General features: G+C 39.8%; 4 protein-coding genes across 4 annotated transcripts in view; 2 read left to right on the plus strand and 2 right to left on the minus strand.

Moving 5' to 3' along the window:
• Window positions 1–2,245: 2,245 nt before the first annotated feature.
• On the minus strand, window positions 2,246–7,011 carry LOC102788579 (aquaporin-3). Its single transcript, XM_006784101.2, has 6 exons — window positions 6,837–7,011; window positions 3,714–3,840; window positions 3,438–3,575; window positions 3,171–3,286; window positions 2,860–3,077; window positions 2,246–2,767 (listed from the first exon to the last, which is right to left on the minus strand). Exons 1-6 carry the CDS (start codon window positions 6,942–6,944, stop codon window positions 2,557–2,559), a joined length of 918 nt encoding a protein of 305 aa, XP_006784164.1. The 5' UTR covers window positions 6,945–7,011; the 3' UTR covers window positions 2,246–2,556.
• Window positions 7,012–10,496: 3,485 nt separating this feature from the next.
• The window catches only part of nol6 (nucleolar protein 6 (RNA-associated)), an 82,294-nt gene continuing 71,177 nt past the window's right edge, over window positions 10,497–21,613 (minus strand). Inside the window, exons 14-27 of the mRNA XM_006784109.2 lie at window positions 21,320–21,442; window positions 19,826–19,974; window positions 16,607–16,682; window positions 15,865–16,005; window positions 15,566–15,683; window positions 15,201–15,355; window positions 14,384–14,547; window positions 14,118–14,270; window positions 13,908–14,005; window positions 13,627–13,751; window positions 11,861–11,950; window positions 11,569–11,769; window positions 10,999–11,100; window positions 10,497–10,806 (exon numbers count right to left, since the gene is read on the minus strand). Of these exons, the coding sequence (XP_006784172.2) occupies window positions 10,657–10,806; window positions 10,999–11,100; window positions 11,569–11,769; window positions 11,861–11,950; window positions 13,627–13,751; window positions 13,908–14,005; window positions 14,118–14,270; window positions 14,384–14,547; window positions 15,201–15,355; window positions 15,566–15,683; window positions 15,865–16,005; window positions 16,607–16,682; window positions 19,826–19,974; window positions 21,320–21,442 (1,845 nt within the window). The 3' untranslated portion in view covers window positions 10,497–10,656. The remainder of the gene's footprint in view (window positions 10,807–10,998; window positions 11,101–11,568; window positions 11,770–11,860; window positions 11,951–13,626; window positions 13,752–13,907; window positions 14,006–14,117; window positions 14,271–14,383; window positions 14,548–15,200; window positions 15,356–15,565; window positions 15,684–15,864; window positions 16,006–16,606; window positions 16,683–19,825; window positions 19,975–21,319; window positions 21,443–21,613) is intronic.
• On the plus strand, window positions 12,777–13,466 carry LOC148100210 (cocaine- and amphetamine-regulated transcript protein-like). Its single transcript, XM_087849068.1, has 3 exons — window positions 12,777–12,970; window positions 13,095–13,178; window positions 13,311–13,466. The coding sequence occupies exons 1-3, from the start codon at window positions 12,824–12,826 to the stop codon at window positions 13,416–13,418; spliced, it is 339 nt and encodes a 112-aa protein (XP_087705194.1). The 5' UTR covers window positions 12,777–12,823; the 3' UTR covers window positions 13,419–13,466.
• Window positions 16,649–19,646, plus strand: LOC102790232 (zinc finger BED domain-containing protein 4-like). Its single transcript, XM_006784108.3, has 2 exons — window positions 16,649–18,400; window positions 18,506–19,646. The coding sequence occupies exons 1-2, from the start codon at window positions 16,904–16,906 to the stop codon at window positions 19,055–19,057; spliced, it is 2,049 nt and encodes a 682-aa protein (XP_006784171.2). The 5' UTR covers window positions 16,649–16,903; the 3' UTR covers window positions 19,058–19,646.

Here is a 21,613-nt window from a genome sequence, read left to right on the forward strand (position 1 = left end):
CTTGAACATTGTTCTCAAGAATCTGCTGATATCAACTGGAATCCATGCGACCCTCAACTTTAACAAGATTCCCAGTACTCTTTCTAGTCACTGTCAGTACTCTTGCTGCATTTTGAATTAACTGAAGGCTTTTCAGGGAGTTTTTAGGACATCCTGATAATAATGAATTACAGTAGTCCAACCTAGAAGTAATAAATAAACCAGTTTTTCAGCATCACACTGAGACAGGATATTTCTAATTCTAGAGATATTGCATAAATAGAAGACAGCAGGCCTACATATTTGTTTAATATGTGTGTTGAAGGACATGTCTTGGTCAAAAATGACTCCAAGATTCCTCACAGTGTTACTGGAGGACAAGGTAATGCCATCCAGAGTACGAATCTGGTTAGATACCATATTTCTAAGATTTTCAGGGCCAAGTACAATAACCTCAGTTTTATCTGAATTAAGAAGCAGAAAATCTGAGTTCATCCAGGTCTTTATGTCTTTAAGACATTCCTGCAGTTTAACTAATTGGTGTGTGTTATCTGGCTTCATCGTAAGATAAAGTTGGGTGTAAACTGCATAGCAGTGAAAATGTATTCTATGCCTTCTAATGATACTGCCTAAGGGAATCATGTATAATGTAAACAGAACTGGTCCTAGCACTGAACCCTGTGGAACTCCATAATTAACCTTAGTGTGTGAAGACAGAAAATACAATCCTAAAGGCAGAAAAAGCACAAATTCTGCTGGTTGAGCAGCGACTGAGTTTGATTCCCTAATCCGGGCCTTAAATATTTTAAGGTATAAGGGTTGTGTGTCTGAGGTGGGGTTCATTTTGAATTGTTTTTATTTTATCAAGTATTGTTTAACTTTTGTAGTTTTTGTTAAGGAACGATTGTTAGGTAAATTGTGAAAGGATTTTGTTAATATTAAGTTTAACGTATAATTTATCCTTTTTTGTGTATAACCCTGCTGATTTTGTCCCTTTTGCATCCAAGCTGAGAGCTGAAGGTGGCGGAGGGTTTCCCAGCTGACTGTTATTATGTGCTGTGTGTGTGGTTGGTGCCAGATTCTCTTCGCAGTTGAGTGCATGCTCACAAGTGTCTGGGGTGATCTATTTATCTTTTTTATTTGTTGAAATCGTCTCCCCCGTCAAGTTGACCATCCTCAGTCCTGAACACCAACCCCCATTCCCGTTATGGTTGAATGTGTAGAGTTTTAAAAAAAGTTTCCTTTGAGTAACGAATTATAACTTTTAATTGTGAAATCACATCTCCTGCCTCATGTTAGTGGAACAAACCTGTGTACCTTACTGGAGTTAGTACTTATTTCTTTGGGTGAAATTCCAAAGGTGGCGTTGTTGGCAAAGTACTGAATTACTCTTTTATACCTTGCTCCCACACTTGTTCATTATTGTAAGATATGTATTTAGTTTGTCAGAAGGGGATAGGTGCAAGCTAGTCTGTCTGAGAAGTGAACCTTTATGTGTCATTTAAAGAAGACTTTAGCTTATTTTTATGACAATGTTTTGTACTTTTTATCTCATGTAAGAGTACAGTCACTTTCAGAAATGAGAAGCACTTCTGACAAACAGGAAAAAGGAATATCAGGAGAGTAACATGAACCACACTTACGTTATGCAAAAACAAAAAGGAGAACTTTACTGCAATCATTCAAAAGCATTTCCCCTCAACCTACATACAAAATTTAAAGAGCCACTGTCCAGTCTGGCACCTAGTAAAGGACCAAAAGGATATAAAAAAAAAACACCCATCAATAGACACCGATGAACGTAGGCAATATGTTTCTATGAAATAAGACTTTTTTTCACACTAGTTTCAAGCATGGAAATGGAATTTAATATCTTTAAATAACATTTATTTAGAAAATTTGGTCAAAAATGAAACACGTGTGGATATAAGAAAGAAGCAGATTTAGTTGCTTCAAGATTGTCTTTGTAAAGGGTAGAAAGATTATAGCCCTATAACCCTCGCCACAATCTCTCTACACAAGATAACAGAGTCAACAGTTTGCACAGGTATGATAATGTCACTGAGTGGCGCCTACATTAAGTGAAATGTACTACTTTTATTATATAGACAAGATAGACAAATGTTTGAACATGCTTATGTTTGATTGTTTTAATATCCCACTGAAATGGGCTAAGAAAAGCACAGAACAGGATTTTTAAAAATATTTTAATCTAACTAAGTATATACAGAATATAAAGTATGTAAAACTCCATAAAAAAGATTATCTAAAATTAAATTGGTGTAAAGCATACAATACTGTTAAGTCTGGTGTTATAGATACTAATCTGAAAGTTCATGTCATAAAAGAATTAATGTAATTCTTTGCTTCTGAATTCATATTTCAATTCACACAGTCAGTCTCTAAACTATGACACATAAACATGCAACTGTACAGAAGGTAATCTGACATCTATCTGGGGAGAAGTCCCAACAGAAACAATTGTTTGAGAACAATAGTTGTGTCAGGAAGTAAGTGAGGGTGGGATACTATGTAGTTACAAGTGCATGTTTTTTTAAGTGACATTTCTCTAACGGACTAACACTCATTTCTTTCTTTCACAGCCTCTCTGGAGTTGTCTTTGGAAGTCACATTGGTGAGTCGGACAGTCTCCTGCTCTGTGCTCTCTTTCCTGTCACGTACTTCCCCTTCCATGTGGAAACCAACCATCAGCTGGTATATCATTACACCAATGAAGGTACCAAGGAATGGAGCAAAAACAGGGACCAGGAACCAGCCTTGTCTAACCCTGGACAGAGACAGAATAAGAGTTAGTAAGTGTTAGTAGGGATCACTGTAAAGGCAATGTGAAGGAAAAGTAGTTAAACTCTGTCCACTTACGTGAAAACCTCACTCCCCCAACCAGCTATAGCGGTGAAAAGACGTGGTCCAAGGTCTCTGGCAGGATTCACTGCATAGCCAGAATTAAAGCCCATAGACAATCCAATGACCAGAACCACAAATCCCACAGTGAAGGCCTCCAGCCCTTGGGGGATGGGGTTGTTGTGAGGATCCACAATGGCCAGAATGCAAACTATCAGTGCTGCTGTGCCAATAATCTGTGTGGTAAAAATGAAATGTAAGAGGGAATCCCATCTATATTCTGTTCTTAAAATTTGTGTATAAAACCAGTTTGCATTTCAAAAGACTACCTGATCAAAGAAACCGTTGACAAGGGTGAGATGGTTTCCAGGATAAGTAGCAAAGATGCCGGCTGTGGCGTCAGGTCCAGTCACATTAAAACTTGCAGGATGGTCCCACAGGGCATCTAATAAGATCCAAATAATAAGATGGTTCATGTGGGTTTTTTTTAAATTATTACTGTTGTTGCTGCTTAAATAATAAGATATATATTGTATATTTATCTAATAATTATATAATAAGATAATTCTGACTCATCACTAGAAGTCTTCACTTACCATAGTACATGCCAAAAATAATAGCAGCACCAAAAAAAGCACCAATTGTCTGAAAGAGGAAGTACATGGGAAACTTTCTCCAGCGCTCTCTTCCAAGCAGACACAAGGCAAAAGTTACTGCTGGGTTGAGATGGCCGCCTGCAAATGCAGATGTTGACATTATGTCAGTGTGTGCAGTCCATAATCACACAAAATCACAGCCTTGCCTAAAGTAAAACAAAAAAAGCTCTAAATACATGTTACATAACATAAACATCAATAAATCAGTTTGCTTACCTGATATTTGGCCACAGACCAAGATGCCTAACGTAGCAGCAAAGCCGAAGGCAAAGTTGACAGTAAGGAACATACCATGGGAACCACCGCTCAACACCAACTGGGCGACAGAACCGCAGCCAAACATCTGGAGAGAGAGTAGAGAAATCAAGTTCAATTGGGTCCCAATAAATGAATACACTAGTGTTTGGTTGTTTCTCTTGTAGAACAGTTAATATAATGAAAAATTCAATGTGTGTTTTTGTTTAAATGGGTCTATTTAAATTTGACTAAATGTTTTCTGTCCGTTTGTTGCATTGGCTTTTGTTTGAAATGAAGAAAACCTTTCCAATTGCTCTGAGAAATGCATTCTGCATATCAAGACTTTACAAAGTTTTGTGTACGACATCAACCATACTCAGCATCTCACAATATAAGTATTGTACATTAGAGGCCCTGTTAGTCAGTCAAGGTGAGATTAAAGAATGTGATCATTATTTTTGAGACCTGTAAAACAAAAGCCCACTGAATAAGACTTGTTCTGAATTAAATCCATTGTTTTAACAAGGGCAGGCAGGAGTAGACTACACCACATGTTCAGTATGTTGTATGTTGTATGTCAGTATGTTGACCTTGATCGGAGGGGAACTGTCATTATTCCCAAGTGATTTATCCAAGAAGGGGGAAAAACAAGTCCTAATCCACTTGGAAAGAGGATGAAGATGGTTTGGGAACGTTTTTCTTTATCAACAGCACCAGGGTGAGGTGTTCCGGGCATGTCCCACCGGGAGGAGGCCCTGGGGCAGACCAAGGACACGCTGGAGAGATTATATCTCTCGGATGGCCTGGGAACGCCTTGATGTTCCCCTGGATAAGCTGGACAAGGCTGGCTGGGGAGAGGGAAGTCTTGCCCCTCCGCTTAGACTGCTGCCCCTTGCGACCTGGCCCCAGATAAGCGGAAGAAGATGGATGGATAGATGGATGGAACAGCACCAAACAGGATCTTTCAAACTGTGTGTTCAGAGTACCTCGTGATTATATTTGTGCATATATCCATGAGTGTTCTTTGGATGTGCTTGTTAGTGTAGTATGTAAGCGTCCATGCTTAGGCTTCTGTGCTCTAAGCCCCATGAAGAGGATTCTTTTCACTGAGATCAGATGACATAGATGTTGAGGTTAGTCTGAGGGAACCGCCTTTAGAGGGACTGGCGCCTGAGGAGTGCTCATTATCACTGTGCTCAGTGTAAACTCTCCTCCTACGATGAGACCAGCCATTGCTGGAAAAATAGGATATAGCTGAGTCTTATGCTAGAATTGTGCTTAGCTGTTTTATTTTTAGGAGCGTGAACAAAGTCTTTTTGATACTTCTTAATGTCATAGGCACTGGATTACAAATGATCAGCCATTAGCTTGTGAGTGTCCATTTCCTGATTTAGATCACATTCCACCAGAAAGGTCTCATTTAAATCTGATACTAAATTTGGACACAAGGAGAGCTACTTCCAGCTTGCAGAAGCACTTCTAGAAGTGCTCATATTCAGTGATTCTGTGCTCTTTTCACAAATTACAGTTACTTCATATGTTTCTGTCGTAATGTAGCTTAACTGCAACCCAGCAACAAACATTCAAGTTGCTGATTCAGCATTTCATACATCTATAGTGCCAAATGTTAGCACAGTCGGGGAGTTTATAAAAGAACTGCAGAGCAGTCAGCCAACTGAAACAGACACTTAGGATTTGTCTGGGAGTGAGAGGCCTGAAACCGGTCTCTGTGGGATCTTTTTAAAATCAGGATGAAGAGCCTTAGAGGAATTCCAACAGCTACTCTCCAGATGAAAGCACACTGCTTTTGAAGTGGAAAATGGATTCCACCTTCACATGGGTTTAGCACACCAGTTGCAGTGGCAACCAAAGACACAATCTGCTGCTGATGCTGCTGCTGCTAAATGACTTCCAAGGTTAAAGCCAGTTTAGACTCAGTGATGAGGCATTTAAGCACGCTATACTGACAGAAAAGTTACTCAGTCAGTTCATGACATATTTTAAATGCCTTTGACTAGAACTAATTTTTTCCATATGCAATGGTCAATTTGTGACCAAATCTACCATGAATTTCAGACAATATTAAAACACGCACAGCTGCACACACCCAGTGAGCATGAGTTCATCTGGAGACATTGAAAATCACAAACAAAAATTAAGAAGAAAGAGGACTTTTTACGCAAGATATTATTGCATAAGAAGAATGTGGCACCTATTATTCTGCCACTGAACGTGTCCTGATGAATAACTTCACCACACCTTTGTATACTATCAGTAGTCACACCAAGAGTTACACCATTACAGGTCAAATATTTCTAATCTCCCATAATGATTTAACACAGATCAATCCAAAGTGCTCAAAAGAAATGTAGATCATATATATGTACATACAAGGGATATTTTAATCAGGGGTAGCCTGCTTCTGTGAGTTTATTATCATGGTATTATCAGGTTTACAGATCACATTATGCTGCAAGATTAAACATGTTTAGTCATTAAAAGAATACGCTGCCTGCTAGGCTTTATCTTTTACTAGAATTTAAATTATTAACTGTAAAATCCATTTTATTCTTGGCGTCATTTCAAAATAAACAACTTTTAATGGTATACTCTGGAGTCTATATTTCTACTGTATATTTCAGTTAGCAAGCAAAAGTTGTCCACCTCACAGTTATTGTTTTGATGCCTATTTTAACCTTTATGTTTGAGACAATGCAAGATAAAATTCTATTTTGTCTTTGGTCGGCCTCTGTCTTTAATACTGATACTGAAAACAAAAACAACAATAACAAATGTGCTGTGCCTCAGACTGAATTATCATCATTACTTTGCATGTATTAACTTCCATGTTCATGTGCACATATATAACTCCTTTTTATGTGAAGAAAGGGTGAGGTTGCGCCTCTGGGATCCTACACACAAACATACACACACATATATATGTATATAACAGATGAGCAGGGGTCATTCATAATAGATAGCATTATTTAAAGGATGAATATTGTTTTAATGTTGTGTTGAGATTATACATGAATTCCATGCATACACGCACAGACACAGGTGTACACATTCTTACGCTTCCACACACAAACATGCACTTACCACAAGGATGAGCGTGCCAAGACACTCTGCCAGGGCTTGTCGAAGCAGCAGGTTGCGGATCTGGAAGAAGCGGGACAGTTTATCCAGATAATGCTTTTGCCAGCCCATGTCTTCTTGTCACAGGTTGAAGAGACTGTGAGAAATGACACAAACACACACACACACAGTTGGTAGAATTTCCTGAGTGCCTGTGAAGCTGAGAGGACTGAGTTCCTCTTTTATAGCCAATGGTCTCGGATTGCCATTCTGAGCTTGGACCCACCCCTCTATACCCCGCCTCTGTGCTAGCTTGGTTTTATTACTGACCTGTTCACTCCCTCACCACCTGTCACGCACAAACACCCATACACACACACACACTCTGTACACCTTTTTTTCTCCCTCAGGACATTTTTGCATTGTAAGGTAAATACTTTAATATGATACTTGTCAACACTTTACCCTCCTTTACAACCAAAAATAGTCTAACCAAATAAAATGAAGTTATATATTTAAACTTAAATGTATGTTTAAGTTTACTGATGATGCTTGTTCTCTGTCCCTCAGAATTGTGATTAGAAGTACTCACTGTATGAAAAATAAGATATAATTATATATTTACTAATACGCAGGTATCCTGGGTTTTTCATTTGATTAAAAAAAGCAAATGTTGGAAAGAATTCCTATTTCCACTCATTGGGAAACAACAAGTGGAAGCAAATCCAAACTTACCTGGTTGCCACAAGAGCTAGAACCCTAGAGTTCCAGAGTTATCGGAGCACACACAAAAAAACACACACATAATAATTCATGCTGTTTGCCACCAGTACTGGATCATTCCCAGCTAATCACACACGTCTTCTCTTCTTCTCTTTCTGTCACCTTATTTTGTCTGTCCTTTTCTTATGTTCCTCTTCTGAAACTTCATCACCATACATTATGTCTCCTTTGTCTGGTTAGAAATGTGAGAACATGTGCTCTGTAAGGCCTCAGCTATGCTGGTATCAACTGGAATCTGGATCCCATTCTGTTGTCTGTGTGTCTTGTTGATATTGCCAGTTTTTGCACGATAGTGGAGTCCATCAGCTGGAATTTACCCAAGGACTGCTAAACAAATGTGCACACGTTTATAGACAAATAAGACTGCTTATTTAAAATGTCAACTTATGAAAAAAAAATTCCACTTTCAGGCATACAGAAAACTTTTTCTCCATAATTTATGGAGATGTTATTGTGTAAAAGGCAATCTGAGTCATTGCCAGCCAGATATGTCAACTCGAACATGGTTAAGTCACGTTGTGCAACATTTTACAAGGAACCTTTTTTTGACTAGGAGTAGGCGTCCCCTGAGGAGATTACTGAGGAGAATGCTTCCTAAACCAACTTTGGGGAAAGCAGGATTCTAAAATTTTAGAATTTGATGTAAATTTATATGAAGGGAAATTGGAGATTAGTGGGGGGGGGGGGGGGGGAATAGATGATTCAGCAGAGAAATTTCTCATTACATTGATATTGACTGGTCTTATTTCTTCTTGTTCTTGTATGTCCCCCTTTTCCACCTGTGTTTTCTACACACATCCACATTGTTTGCTCAAAAACTGTTAATTTTGCGAACAATTAAATGTTATTTGGAGGCTAAAAGAACATCATTTTTGTATGTATTCAGTTTTTCAGCTCAAACGCAATTTCGAAAGACAGTGGAGCTGCATTTTTCAGCCATGTGGTTTTATCTAACTTTTCCTGGAAGAGTTTGGCTCAGAAACTGGACAGTTAGTGCGAAAGTGAAAAAATGGGGATACCCACAAGAATTTAAGTCCATTTTTTGACGTCCTTACAATTAAAACTGTAGTATGATGAGCAGGAGAAAAGGCACAGAAGCTACCAAGAAAAAACAGCCTTTGTCCTGAGTCTTCCCCCCTCACTGTTTATAGGCCCACCAAAAAAAAACAAGTCGCAGACTTTGGCTGAAAAGGTAGCTCCTTGTACCGTTGGACTCTGTTGTATGAATTTATTCATGCTGTTCATACTACTCAATTCATCTGACTTCAAAACACTTAAAATATTCTTCTGTCTTCACTTCACTTTCACTGTCTTCACTTTTCTAAAGCCTGAAAACAAGAGCCCAGAGTGAGTGCAGATGTGGCAAAAATATGTTGCCTACCCCAGCTTCACTATTTCAAACTTTTTAACTATTTACTACAAAAACATCTACGCTGATATTATTGAAGTTTTTGATCTGTGGCTCTATGTTCGACATGTGTGCCAGATATGTCTCGTGTAGGAGTGGCAATACTGTAGTTGTTTTAGAACCAGAATTCAGTAATATACAGGTTTCCTGTGTTCAGAATACAATGACAGCATCACTATACATTATTCACCTGCTTTGATCAAAACCCAATGGCAGATGTATGAATTTTTTTCGTCTGTTAGCTCAATAATGAAATCTATTGATCTGAAATCTGGCTGTCATGATCCCACAGTGCTTTAACAATCCAGTAATCTGAGCTCTGGGGAGGCCAGTTAATGGCTGATGGTGTTCCACTGCATGTTCTTCTGTCTGCATTTGTTTTTACTGCACTGGCAGTGGTGTTTAGGATCATTGCCATGCCAAAAAAAAAAGAAGCCATTGCCAGTAACAGACTTTTAGATGGCATTGTATGGTGGATCAAAACCTGAAAGCAATTTTCATGTTTACAACTCCACTGAAGTTATGAGATCAAAGCCAACTTTGTGGATAATTAGTTTATTACTGCTCATTGAAGCAGTTCAACCTTTAGGATTAAGCATCTCTCAAGAAAATCGTGGATGTAAATGGGCGAAACAAGGAGAAACAAGCTGACAGAGGAAACTGGCACAAGCACGGGAAGACATGCAAACTGCACCCAAAAGGAATTTTGAACCTTTTTTGCCGCAGGGCAATTGTGTTAAACACTAAGCTTCTGTGCTTATGGTTGTCCTTTTGTTTTAGTAGGAAAATCAAGTTTGACCAAGATATACTACAAGAATTTAGCTTCCGCTGCCTTTTTGCTGTCTTGCTTGTACAAATGTTAAAAGTTGTGACTCCAAGCCATGTTTAGTTTTTCTTATAACGAGCAACAAAGGTGACAACTTAAAAAGAAATAGAAAAACTTAAAAGCAAAACAGTCACATATTCCATTGCTCTTCTTGGTAATCATAGCAGTTTTCTTTGTCTAAAATAAAACACAAACGGTATCTTTGCATCAGCAGCAGTGATGAAATAGATCCCGTTTGCAGAGTTTTGAATGTCTACCAACAGTTTTAGGTTACTAAAATGGTTACTCATACAGTACTTACACATAATTGCTGCATATGGTTACATATGCTTTCAGTCATAGACAACTGTATTCTCTGTTCATTACTTAGTCAATTAAATAAGAGGAAAAAGTTTTAAAGTTCCATTAAAATGATTAAAATGTCCCCTCGTGTGGAAGAAAGGAAATCCTCATGAGAAACTTGAGTACATATAAATCTAATTATATCTCATAAAAACTATGATAAATGACTCAAACGTTTTATCATAAATGTTTCTGAAGAACTATTTTTTTAATAAATGACTTTAAAGCTAAATGTCATTGTTTTGCAGATGTGCAAGTGTTATACACCTATAGATGTATATAAATCAAGACAATTAAATGAAATTAAGAGGCAAATAAACTGAAATACAAACAGCATGTATGCATTTATTGGACATGAAACAAACACACATGGATGAGAGAAATATAACCAGAACTGTTAACGGATATGGTTAACAAGAAGCTCAAAATTCATTCATGTCTTCACTGTTTTATTATTTTGTAATGGAATTGAATTTGTGCTGCGTCTAAAATGACCATTTTTCAGTCCTGGCCTCCACTGACTTGACTAAGCCCTTCCCCATGGTTCGGATGTCCTCCAGTATTGCTTCAACATTGGGAACAGTCTTCGCTTCATCTCCAGTGACCTCCACGCTGCGAGCAGACACCTGTGACGTCTGAGGTTTTGTGAAAAACAAAAACATAATAACAAAGGAAAAGGAAACATGAGGAAAAGGTGATTAGTGTGAAGGTGTGAAAATGAACAGAATGAAGGAGAATGACTATTACAAAAGCAAGTTTTCCACACACCCAAAAACTTGTTTTTTTACTGCCTTCATGTTTTTAAATGGAAGTCACTTTGCAATTACCTTAAAGGGGGTTGGGATGAATGCTTTTGGCTTCCATAAAACTGTGATTACTGTTCCACCACATGGATTACAGAAGAAAAGAGCCAAGTCTCCAAATGCCTCCTGGAAATTAAAAAAAATAAAACTATGTTACGCATGTCAACTGACACTTATTTGTGAAGCTCAAAGCAAAACTTTTTAGAAAGCTATTGGTATATCCCCCCCCCCCCCTCCCTCTAAAAATCTAAAAACAAACAAACAAACCAAAAACAAACCCAAAACCCACTTCAGTTTGACAAGCTTACTCTATCAAAACAGGACTGTGATAGACATGTAAATGATGGGATACCGAGGAAGAACGGGAATTAGTATGAATGTTGTGCAGTTGGGATTTCACTGCCTTACAGTATAAGAACAGCTGAGTTTATCTCGGATTTTCTCTTGTCTACGATTTAATTTTTCATTATCTGGAAGCAGCTCTGTTGTATCACACGTCAGCTTTCAAGCATAATATCTGCTTCACGCTTTTTTTTTTTAAAAAGTCTGTCAAAAACACACTCAGCATTTGAAATGTTGAAAGACATTACTCACTCTTAGCTCTCCCAGGTAGAGGGACACAGGGTTGTAGTCAATGACTGGAAGGGGCCCTCCAGGCTGAGCCACACTGCCAGACATCACGCCCCTGCTGAAGGTGATGGCCGGAGGATCTACCGCCTGGTCGAGCAGGGGGACCTGCTTTGGGTTCAGGTGAATCACAACATCGTAAGCGTCCAGAGGAGGACGCAAAATCACCTACACAAATACAAAGAACGCATGAAAACACTGAAATAGCAAAAATCCATTTATATATAGTGGATAAATCATGAAGGCAGTATTCACCCACCCTGACATCCTGCTTCTGGCTGCCATCTATCAGCTGATGTTCCAGCACTTTAAGACTCTCTGCAGCCAGCATTATCACACGCTGCAGCATCTGAACACACATTCAAAAGTAGCTTTGAACATTTTGAACTATTAGCACCAAAAACACTGTCTCGGTTTTCAAACTAATAGTTAGCACTGGAATATATGTTACCCATATCTTGTAGCATAATTTTATCTGGGGACCTAATTTCATACGGTAACTGCATAACAACTGGAAAGCTGCAGTGAAAACACCATTTTCTGTACGGTTTCTAATTTTGCCAAATTGTTGAAAATAAAAACAAAAACAAACAAACAACAACTTTAAATACACCCCTTAAATCTGTTTTGAACTTCCACCACATTTTTAATCAAAGTTAGTTGATTGCAACAACAGGGCAATCAAATTTCTTTTTTTAATAGAGAGAAATATAACATCATTCAACCTGAGAGCTCTTTCTAGTCCAGATATGAATTGTTTCAACCTCTATGACATTTTTGAAGTCATGGTCATGGAAGTCGTTATTGGAAAATACTGTCATTAGAAATAATCTTAATATTCAATCTGTTAATGGACTACTTTCATAGTCTGTTCCGTGGTGGTTATTCACAGGAACTGCAACAACTACAAATTAAAAAAAAAAAAAAAAGACTCCGAACTCATCTCTACTCAAATGTGCGTACTAATTCAACAATGACCCCCTCAGGCTTCACATTCTCAGGGATGTGAAGCCTGAGGATCCACAGGAGGTAAACTAGAATCAATGTCAACATTTGTAATTAAGTCCACAGTGACGTCTTTATCAGGACGTCACAGCACAAATTTCCTGTTCTCCAAGAACTATAAAGGAGGATGCTGGGAGAGGCAGGTCCTTAAAATTGTTGTTTCTAACAGGAGCAAGGTAGCCAAGCACAGGAAACCTATCTGGGTCAGCCGCACACTATGGGAGGCTCGTGTGCGTGTCTTTTCTGTACGATACTGTGTGCCACAGGACTACTTTACGGCTGTGGTCACGTCCAAACAGAGGAATATGAAACTAAATATTTTACTTATTTTACTACCAAAGAGGATGGCAACGAAAAGCAGCTGGTGAGCTACACCTGATGGTTTTAAGCTGATATAATTAATGATGTAAACATTGTTCTCAGATTTATTTACTTCAATAATCCTGTTTATCATTTGACCCTTTGAAATTTTTCATGTGCGGTTTCAGATCAGTGATTTACACGACGTTTTGGAAAGACTTCAGAACCATCCGTTTCCAGTTCTAAGAAAAAAGCATGGCTATCTCCCTGTGGTATGCAAGGCAAAAACTAATACCAGCTGGAATTTCTAAAACTGATCTCGTCAGTCTGTTTAGAACAATTTATCATCTTTTATAGAGGTACTGAATCACTCTCTCAATTTAATATGATTCCTGTCTTTTCAGTGTGATCCAGGAGAGCAGTGTGCACTAAGGAAAGGATCCCGGATCGGAAAACTATGTGACTGTTCTTTGCCAAGAACATGCAACTCTTTTCTACACCGCTGTTTATGATTCTCTGCATCTGCAAGAAACTTTTTAAACACTGTAAAAGCAAAAGGAGGGGAAAACACTTCTGATGTATTTTAAGCTATAGTACATTCTTCAGTGTTCTTTTCTTACATGTTTACTAAACAAATGTAATATTTAATCATTTAAAATTCAGCGCTGAGAGCTGATCTATTAAATGCTTTGTTATTTGTGTACTTGTGTGTCCACTGACCTGAATGCTAGGTGAGCGTTTGGTCCACATAGACAGTTTTTTGTCTTTAGGCGTAGCTATAAACATGACAGGCAGGGACTCCCGGGTGGCCATGAAGCCATTCTTGATCTCTGGGTAGTCCACAGCTACACGTGACAGAGAGGCGAAAAAGACTTGGCGTTGAAACAATAAAGCATATGGACGGATGTAGAAGTATGTTGGGCGAGTAAAAAGAAAGAGGTCAAGAGGGATTTGTTTGTGTCACACACACGGAAAAGGGGTGTGTGTGAGAGAGCACTTGCCCGTGAGCTGGTTGTTGAGGTTGACAATCAGCGGATTGTTCCTCCAGTCAAAGGAGGAGAGCAGATGAAGGAAGCGAAGGAAGGCCACCTGTGGGGAACTGAGGACGATGGAGAAATTCACTCACATGACCCATAACAAACAGAGGAAAACGTGTTTCCTACACAAAAAAAGCAAGAAAAAAAAATTAAAAAAGCAAAAGTGGTGGCTACCTGGGAGCAGTAAAGGGAGCGGGCTGCAGGAAAAGCGACGCCACCAGCAGGTCTGCCGTATCCTCTGTAATGTCGTCGCTGAACAGCTGAGCACTGAGCCAGCGTTTGGCCAGGCGACATGCTGCGCCAAAACATGGGTGTTGCTGCTGGAGCCTTCAAATAAAAAGACAAAACGTACCAGACTGAAGAAAATGAAAAGACACAACTAAAAACATAAGTCTGCTTTGTCACACAGGAACTACTTTTTATCACTTTCGAACTTTTACCCATGTAATGTGCTAGTAAGCAGAGGCTTGTGAATGGTGGCCATCTCCAGAGCCTGGGCCTCATCGTTGTCTCTTACAACCAGCAGCCCCTCTGCAGTCAAGCTCTCCCGGAGCACCTGAGGTTCACGGTGGTATGCCACCTGGATTCGGAACACCAGGCCATCCTAGGGGCAAAGTGAAACATGTGCTGCTTTAGCCAAAGGTTTCTACCTTTAGAATGGGACTTTTTACTCCTGACTACCACCAAGTGCTTGCTCTTTAATTAAACTGATGAACTTGTCTCTATTTCTTTAAAAGCAGGGTGTCTTACAGAAGTGCACTGAGAGAACATGCTATGATTTGATGCAATATAAATTATACCAAATTGAAAAGGCAGCTTAAATAAAAGGAATATTGTTACGTGCAATCAAACATTACAAAAAAATTAAATATTCCTACTGTCAAATGTACTTAAGAAACTGAAACAGAAAAACGCACACAAAACACAACAGAAGTGTTTTTGGGGAGACAATAATGTGACGGAATAGCTGCAGAAGCTACAGGATCTACAGTATTATATAAATAACATGATTAAAATGCATGGAGCCCACCTAACCATACTTACAGAGGTGCTCTGTCTTGTGTTAAAATAAGAGAAAATAAAGTTAATATTTGTTGGTCTGTTTTTTTCCCCCTAGATCCCCAGTTGCTCTAAGAATAAACTTGTTGCACTAAAAGACAGAGTGGCTCAGTGAACCTTCTCTCAGTTATAAATTATATATATCAAGTTCAATTTCACAGAAAAGCCAGCTAAAGGTACACATAATCAAAAACGTACCTTCCAGACATCCAGGTGGGTAGGACAGGGCCTGCATGTATAGCTATAGTGCTTTCTGAGTAGCTCCCCAAGTTGGATGTGAAAGGCAGCTCGGATATGCTGGATCGCGAGGCGGTCATGAGGCCATTTCCCACTCCCTTCCATGTGACAGATTACTGCAAGAATAAGGCAACCAATACATTGGTGTATGACTTTGCATTGCTACATGTCTGTAGTACCCAAGAAAATGAAGATAAACGTTTTCGTTTGAGTGAAAGTGTATGCATAATACACCATGAACAGCAGCCAGAGTGGAAATTACTACACATCTAGGTGCAGTTTTTTCAAAGATCCTTTAAAAATGCTCCAATGAATGAGCCACTAACCTGTAATAGGAGTGATATAGACAGGACATGGTTTGCCTTCCTTAGGCACCAGTGATCTGGAAGTTTTCTCTCTGTCAAAAAAGGAATACTCCAGTTTCAGTGGCCGTGGGGGAAAGACCTGCAAAGGCACAGTTGAGTATAAAATCACAGTTTAATATAAAAGACATCAATGTTTGATCAAGAGCTCACAGGCTTGGAGTGGAATCAAGGTGCCATTTTAAAATTATGCATTTTTTAACAACTTATACCTATTACTGCCGTCATGGCAGCAGTTTTCTGGTAAGAGCAAGGCGTTTTACCTGTGTGTATCTGAGTGCAGGGTGTGCCCCTTGAACAGCAGTGATGGTGAGAGGCAGACCTTCCAGCCTCCATAGTTTTCTGCTCAGGTCATCATAGGACTGAACCACCACTAAACTCTCCTCCTCTCCAGTGCCAGACACCTGAAGAGCATAATGTGTATTAATATTGAAAAAAGACATGCAGAGGCAGATGCAGTGATGAAAAACATCACTGATGCCCTCTTCTGGTGGTTTTCCGCATTAGACTTTATTTTTTAACACAAAGAATTATTTAACTGCTAAGATCATTTATCTACAATTACAGAATTTGTTACAATTTTTTTTTTAAGTAAAATAATAAAAGAAAGTTGAGCTTTGACAGACAAATAATTATCAGGAAAAAAATGCCAGTGGGGTGTGTTTTTGCATGTGGTGATATGTATTATATATTTATATATAACAAATACCAACAGTTTTACAATGTTCTTGCCATTTTAAGTTTATATAATTACTTAATAAATCATAATAAGACCATTATCGCTGTTTTTTTTAAATATATATATATATATATATATATATATATTTATTTATTAGGTATAAAAAGACAATACTATTATTATTGTCAAACAAACTACTCATACTTTCTAGATTGATCTGTATTGACCCAAACCATACTGTTAGGGGAAAATATGAAAGGTATGTCAGAGTTCGTCTTGAAATTTCCATCATACGTGGCTAAAATAATTCAATAATAACGGTTTACCTCACTTCCCGTTTTGATGACGTCATCTACCATCGCCCCGACATACCGCACACAGGATTTGGGGATGTCTGCGTGCCTACGGGATGACACACACGTTCTCTTTTTAATTTGAACCTTCAGTGAAATTGTACACATAATTGCTTCACCGCCAGGTTGTTCTAGGGCACATTCTGAACTGAAACAGGTCACAGCCTGTTTACATTCCCCCAAACCCCGTTTTATTTTTTACCCCATCCCCGATAGCAGTCAGTGCTAACATTTGCTAGCCTGCTAAGGCTCGGAAGACCTGAATTAAGTATGAAGCGCACAGGCAGGAGGCGCAGCTCCGTGTGGGACTGCTTTGAACAAACAGGGAACTTCGTCCGCTGCATGAAATGCAACGCGACGCTGAAATACTGCGGCGGAGCCACGACCTCCATGATGAACCACATGAGCAGGCACCATTCATCCGCGACGCCGATGGACGAGGACGAGAAACCCGTGATCTGCACCGTTCAGTGCATCGAGGAGGAGAACGCTTCCAACAACTCGGAAATCACGCAGGTTGCAGTCATGTCATCCAACATAAACATCACCACTGCTGAGCGGGACTCCAGCGAGAGGAAACGCCTGAAGCGGAGCTCAGTTTGGGATATCTTCATCAAAGTGGACGACGAGGTTCACTGCACGATGTGCGGCACGAAGCTCAAATACAGGAGCAGCACCACCAGCATGATGTACCACATCAAAAACAAGCACCAGGACGCAGCACCCAACGACGGTGTGTCGCTGGCAACGCATGCTGAGGTGACTGAGCTCATCTCCAGAATGATAGAGAAGGACATGCTCCCCATCAGCATGATTAGTGGCGATGGTTTTCGCGAGCTGCTTGCGTACACTGTGCACAGTTATAAAATGCCATCTGTTGGTGATGTTACACGCATTATTGAAGGCCGTTTTCATGAGAAGGTTGAAGAGCTTATGGCGCAGCTGGGTAGAGTGGAGAAAGTGGCTCTCACTGCAGACTTCTGGACAGGTCTCACCTTTCAGAGGTACATGACCGTGTCGTGTTCATTTATAACAGAAGACTGGCAGGGGAGGTCAGCTGTGCTGCAGACGCACAAAGTCTCAGCAGGCAGCCACTCCACTGCAGACACTGTTACAGAGAGCGTGCTCAGCACCGTGCAGGCGTGGGCCATCACCGGTAAAGTGACCTCATGTGTTCATAACGACACGCAGAACAGCTTATCAGTCCAAGCATGTACCCGTGCCACCTGGGACTACACGATTTGCTTTGCCACAACGCTTCAGCGAGCAGTCAGCGATGGGCTTAGTGAAGATTTACTCCGCATCGTTGTTGCTGCTGGGAAACTAGTTAAGCACTTCAATCGCAACTTGCTCGCAAATGAGGCCTTGGAACAGAAGCAAGTTCAGATGTGCCTGCCGCAACACAAGCTCATCCAGTCGAGCAAAGACAGATGGGACACCATCTGCGACATGTTTGAACGTTTGCTTGAACAACGGTGGGCGATTAAAGCAGTCCTCTCCGACCGCAGCGTCACCAGCAGGCAGGAAGCTCAGACCCTTGAGATTGAAGATGACTGCTGGCAGATAATTGAGAACTTCACGCCTGTGCTGGCGACACTTAAATGGGCTACAACAGTCATTTCTGCAGATACAGAGGTGTCCATTTCGAATATCTACCCGATCACCTTCAGCCTGGTTCAGACTCATCTCGTGCCAAAAGAGAATGACGTTGAACAAGTCTCAGAGTTCAAACTCAAAGTTCAGCAGTCACTTCGAAATCACATGGAGGTAGGCACCAGTTTTGACTGAAACATATTAACAAGGATAAAAAAATAATAATAATCTGCATTCCCTTTACATATATTTATGCCATTTTATTTTTACTTATTGCAGGTTGACTCTAACGACCTGGCTTCAAAACCGGCTCTGATCGCCTCCATGTTGGATCCCCGGCACAAACACCTGAGCTTCCTTACACCAACGGGAAGACTGGCTGCAAAGGTTAAGCTTCATGAACTAGTTTCAAAATTGGATGCAGTTGTAACTGCTACTGCAGGTGCAAAGGATGAGCAGCAGGAGACTTTGGTCACCCCGGATATTAGCCAGGCAGCTGTACCCTCGCAAATTAGAAGTGACGCCAAAAACACTATGGTGCTACTCCTTGGCGACAACTATAGTTCTTCCTATGCCACCGACTCTGAGGCTCAGGTCGATTACTACTTAAGAGACATTGCTCCCTCGTTAGACATTAACCCTCTCGACTGGTGGAGGGTAAATGGACCGAGATTCCCCAAACTGGCAACTCTTGCGAGACACTATTTGTGTGTACCAGGGGTATCACTGCCATCTTTATTGTCAGAAGCAGGACAAACGTTTGCAACAATGCGCAGAAGACTGAGCCCAGAGCATGTTGACATGATGATCTTTGTAAACAGAAATGCATAACCCGCATGACCTTAGATGTTGAAGATGCTGGTGCCCTATACCAACAACAGAATAAGGTTACTGAAAGGTAACAGAAGAAGCAAGAAGTCAAAATAGGAAGATGTTGGCGTGTTGTACGTGCTTGTGTTCAACAGTGCTATAAGCCAAAACTTGTTTCAGACACTAAAACTTGGAAGTCATTGCCTTTGAGTTTTTAACAAAGTTTGCCTGCAGCAAAGTAACAGTTGCCATTACTTTGCTGCAGGCAAATATTTAACAACATCTTCCAAGTAGTTCTCAAAATGAAAACCAATCACTTTGTTTTGTCACTTTGCTCAACTTTATACTGGCACTTCAGCCCTGAAACAGCTTGCAGTGAACCAGTAGTAAAATTATGTAAGAAGTATTTGTAGAAATATGTAGTCATAACAAATTCTTGACAGTCAGCTTCAAATGTCAGAACAAGTATCTAGAAAGTGCTCTACAATCATGCTGAAGTTTTTTATATGCCATATTCACCTTAACATAGGCATTGTGTTCTATGAATGGCAATGAATACCTGTTTTTTTTTTTTTTTTTAAATATCAAATAGACTACCTTTACAATTAAGGACAGGATGAAAAAAACAAAGCCTCTTTCTTTCTTTCACCGTAGTTTCTGTAAGCATTACAGCTTACTGAATATTTCTATCAGTGTTATAGTTGGAAAAGATCACCACACTACACTGTATTAACAGTATTGTCAGTTCTTTAGTCTCTCAACTAAGCTCTGCTGAGATAAAATACATACAGCTGCAGCAAGTGTGTGATGATCTGTTTGGGAACCAGACGCTTTTGGCAAGTGCTTTCTCCGTCCCACAGCACAGCCTCGGTGATGTCACCATCCTGGAAGCGACGCAACTCAGAGCGAGGACCCCACAGCTGACGAAATTCAGCCGCCTAGCACAGGAACATTTAGATTTTTAATTTTTCTTAAATCACAAGCATGATTAAAAACAAAGCCATAAAAAACAAGTAACAGAAAATATAAGCACAATTACCATACGAACAACATGATCTCTTTTTATGTTAAAAGAAAAGCTGGTTATAAAGTGCAAAATCCAGCCATAGTTACACCCATGTGTCCATTTTAAGCTGCTTCCTTGTCACAAGAGGGATTGACACAATGGGTCGCTCTACATGTTTTGAGTTCGTAGAGTTTTACGAAGGACGCCCTTCCCGTCTCCAGTGACCTTGTGAGTGTGTGAACCACTACACTATGAAGCCACGAGTAATATAGAATCACGTCTATAAGTGTTACATTTGTCTGCAGCAGTATAATATTCTTCAAGATGTTTACAAACACACTTGAAGTAAAAATACACTTCTTACACCTAGAAAACCATTCTCAAACTGAGCTGTGGCTCTGGAGTTAAAGTGAGTCATCCATTAACCAGTCGGTAGTTCGATCCTCTGGTTCTTTAGGTTGTAAGTTGAAGCCCCATTGGGCAACATTCCCCAAATAACCCCATGTTTATCCATAACTGTGTGTATATGCACAGTATACAGTGCTTTATGATTAGGTGAATCTGGCTTATAGTGCAAGAAGTCTATATACAGTGGTCCCTTGTTTATCGCGGGAGTTACGTTCTAAAAATAACCCACGATAGGTGAAATCCACGAAGTAGCCAACTTTATTTTTTACAATTATTATAGATTGTTTAAGGCTGTAAAACCCCTCACAACACCATTTATACACTTTTCTCAGACAGGCTTGAACATTTTCCCTTGTTTAAACACTCTCAAAGTAAAGTTCAAACCTTCGTAGAAAAATGAGTCCAGTATTATAGAATGAAACCAAAGGCAAAATGTGCAAACCGTTTCATCGACATTGTTGTGGAGAGTACTGTACAGCACCTCAGAGTCACACTGCTAGCGATTGAAGATTTATTCAAATTTGACAAGCTGAACGCTTTCTGTACTGTACAGGAGACACGGCACGAGATTGGATGTAGACCATTGTCAATCAATCAGGACTCAGAAAAAAAACCACCATGCAAAATTGCACAAAAAAAATTAGCAAAACAGCGAGGCCGCAAAAGGTGAATCGCATCCCTCACTATAGTGAGGGACCACTGTATTACATACTTGCACATTTCAAAAAATACAATTTGATTTACATGGACAATGACAATGAGTCATGCATGTAGCATTTTGAGTGAAGTGACCTTTTGTCTTCAACTCCAATGGCTAAATCAAGAAATAAAGCCCTATACATGCAATAAATAAAGGCAGGTGAGGTTACCTTGGGGCTGTCTGCTGGTGGGCCTCGTTCTAGGACAGAGGATGACACCTCTGTCCTTAAGAGCAAACCGAAAGATAGCGGAGGCTGAGCTTTGTGCTTTGGGGCTTCGCTCTCCACAGACCACTGAAATAAAACCAAAATAAAGTAAGTTCTGCAGATAGCAATTTTGAGATTAACTTCTTTTTACACAGATATTTCATAACTTTGGAACATATCCACTGTTACATTAGTAGTATTAGAGCCAATTCTTTCTGCACATTGGTAACTTAGATAATATGAAATAAAGGAATAATT

This window comes from Neolamprologus brichardi, chromosome 12 (genome assembly GCF_056152115.1).
Source record: "Neolamprologus brichardi isolate AB-2024 chromosome 12, ASM5615211v1, whole genome shotgun sequence".
Lineage (NCBI taxonomy): Eukaryota > Metazoa > Chordata > Actinopteri > Cichliformes > Cichlidae > Neolamprologus > Neolamprologus brichardi.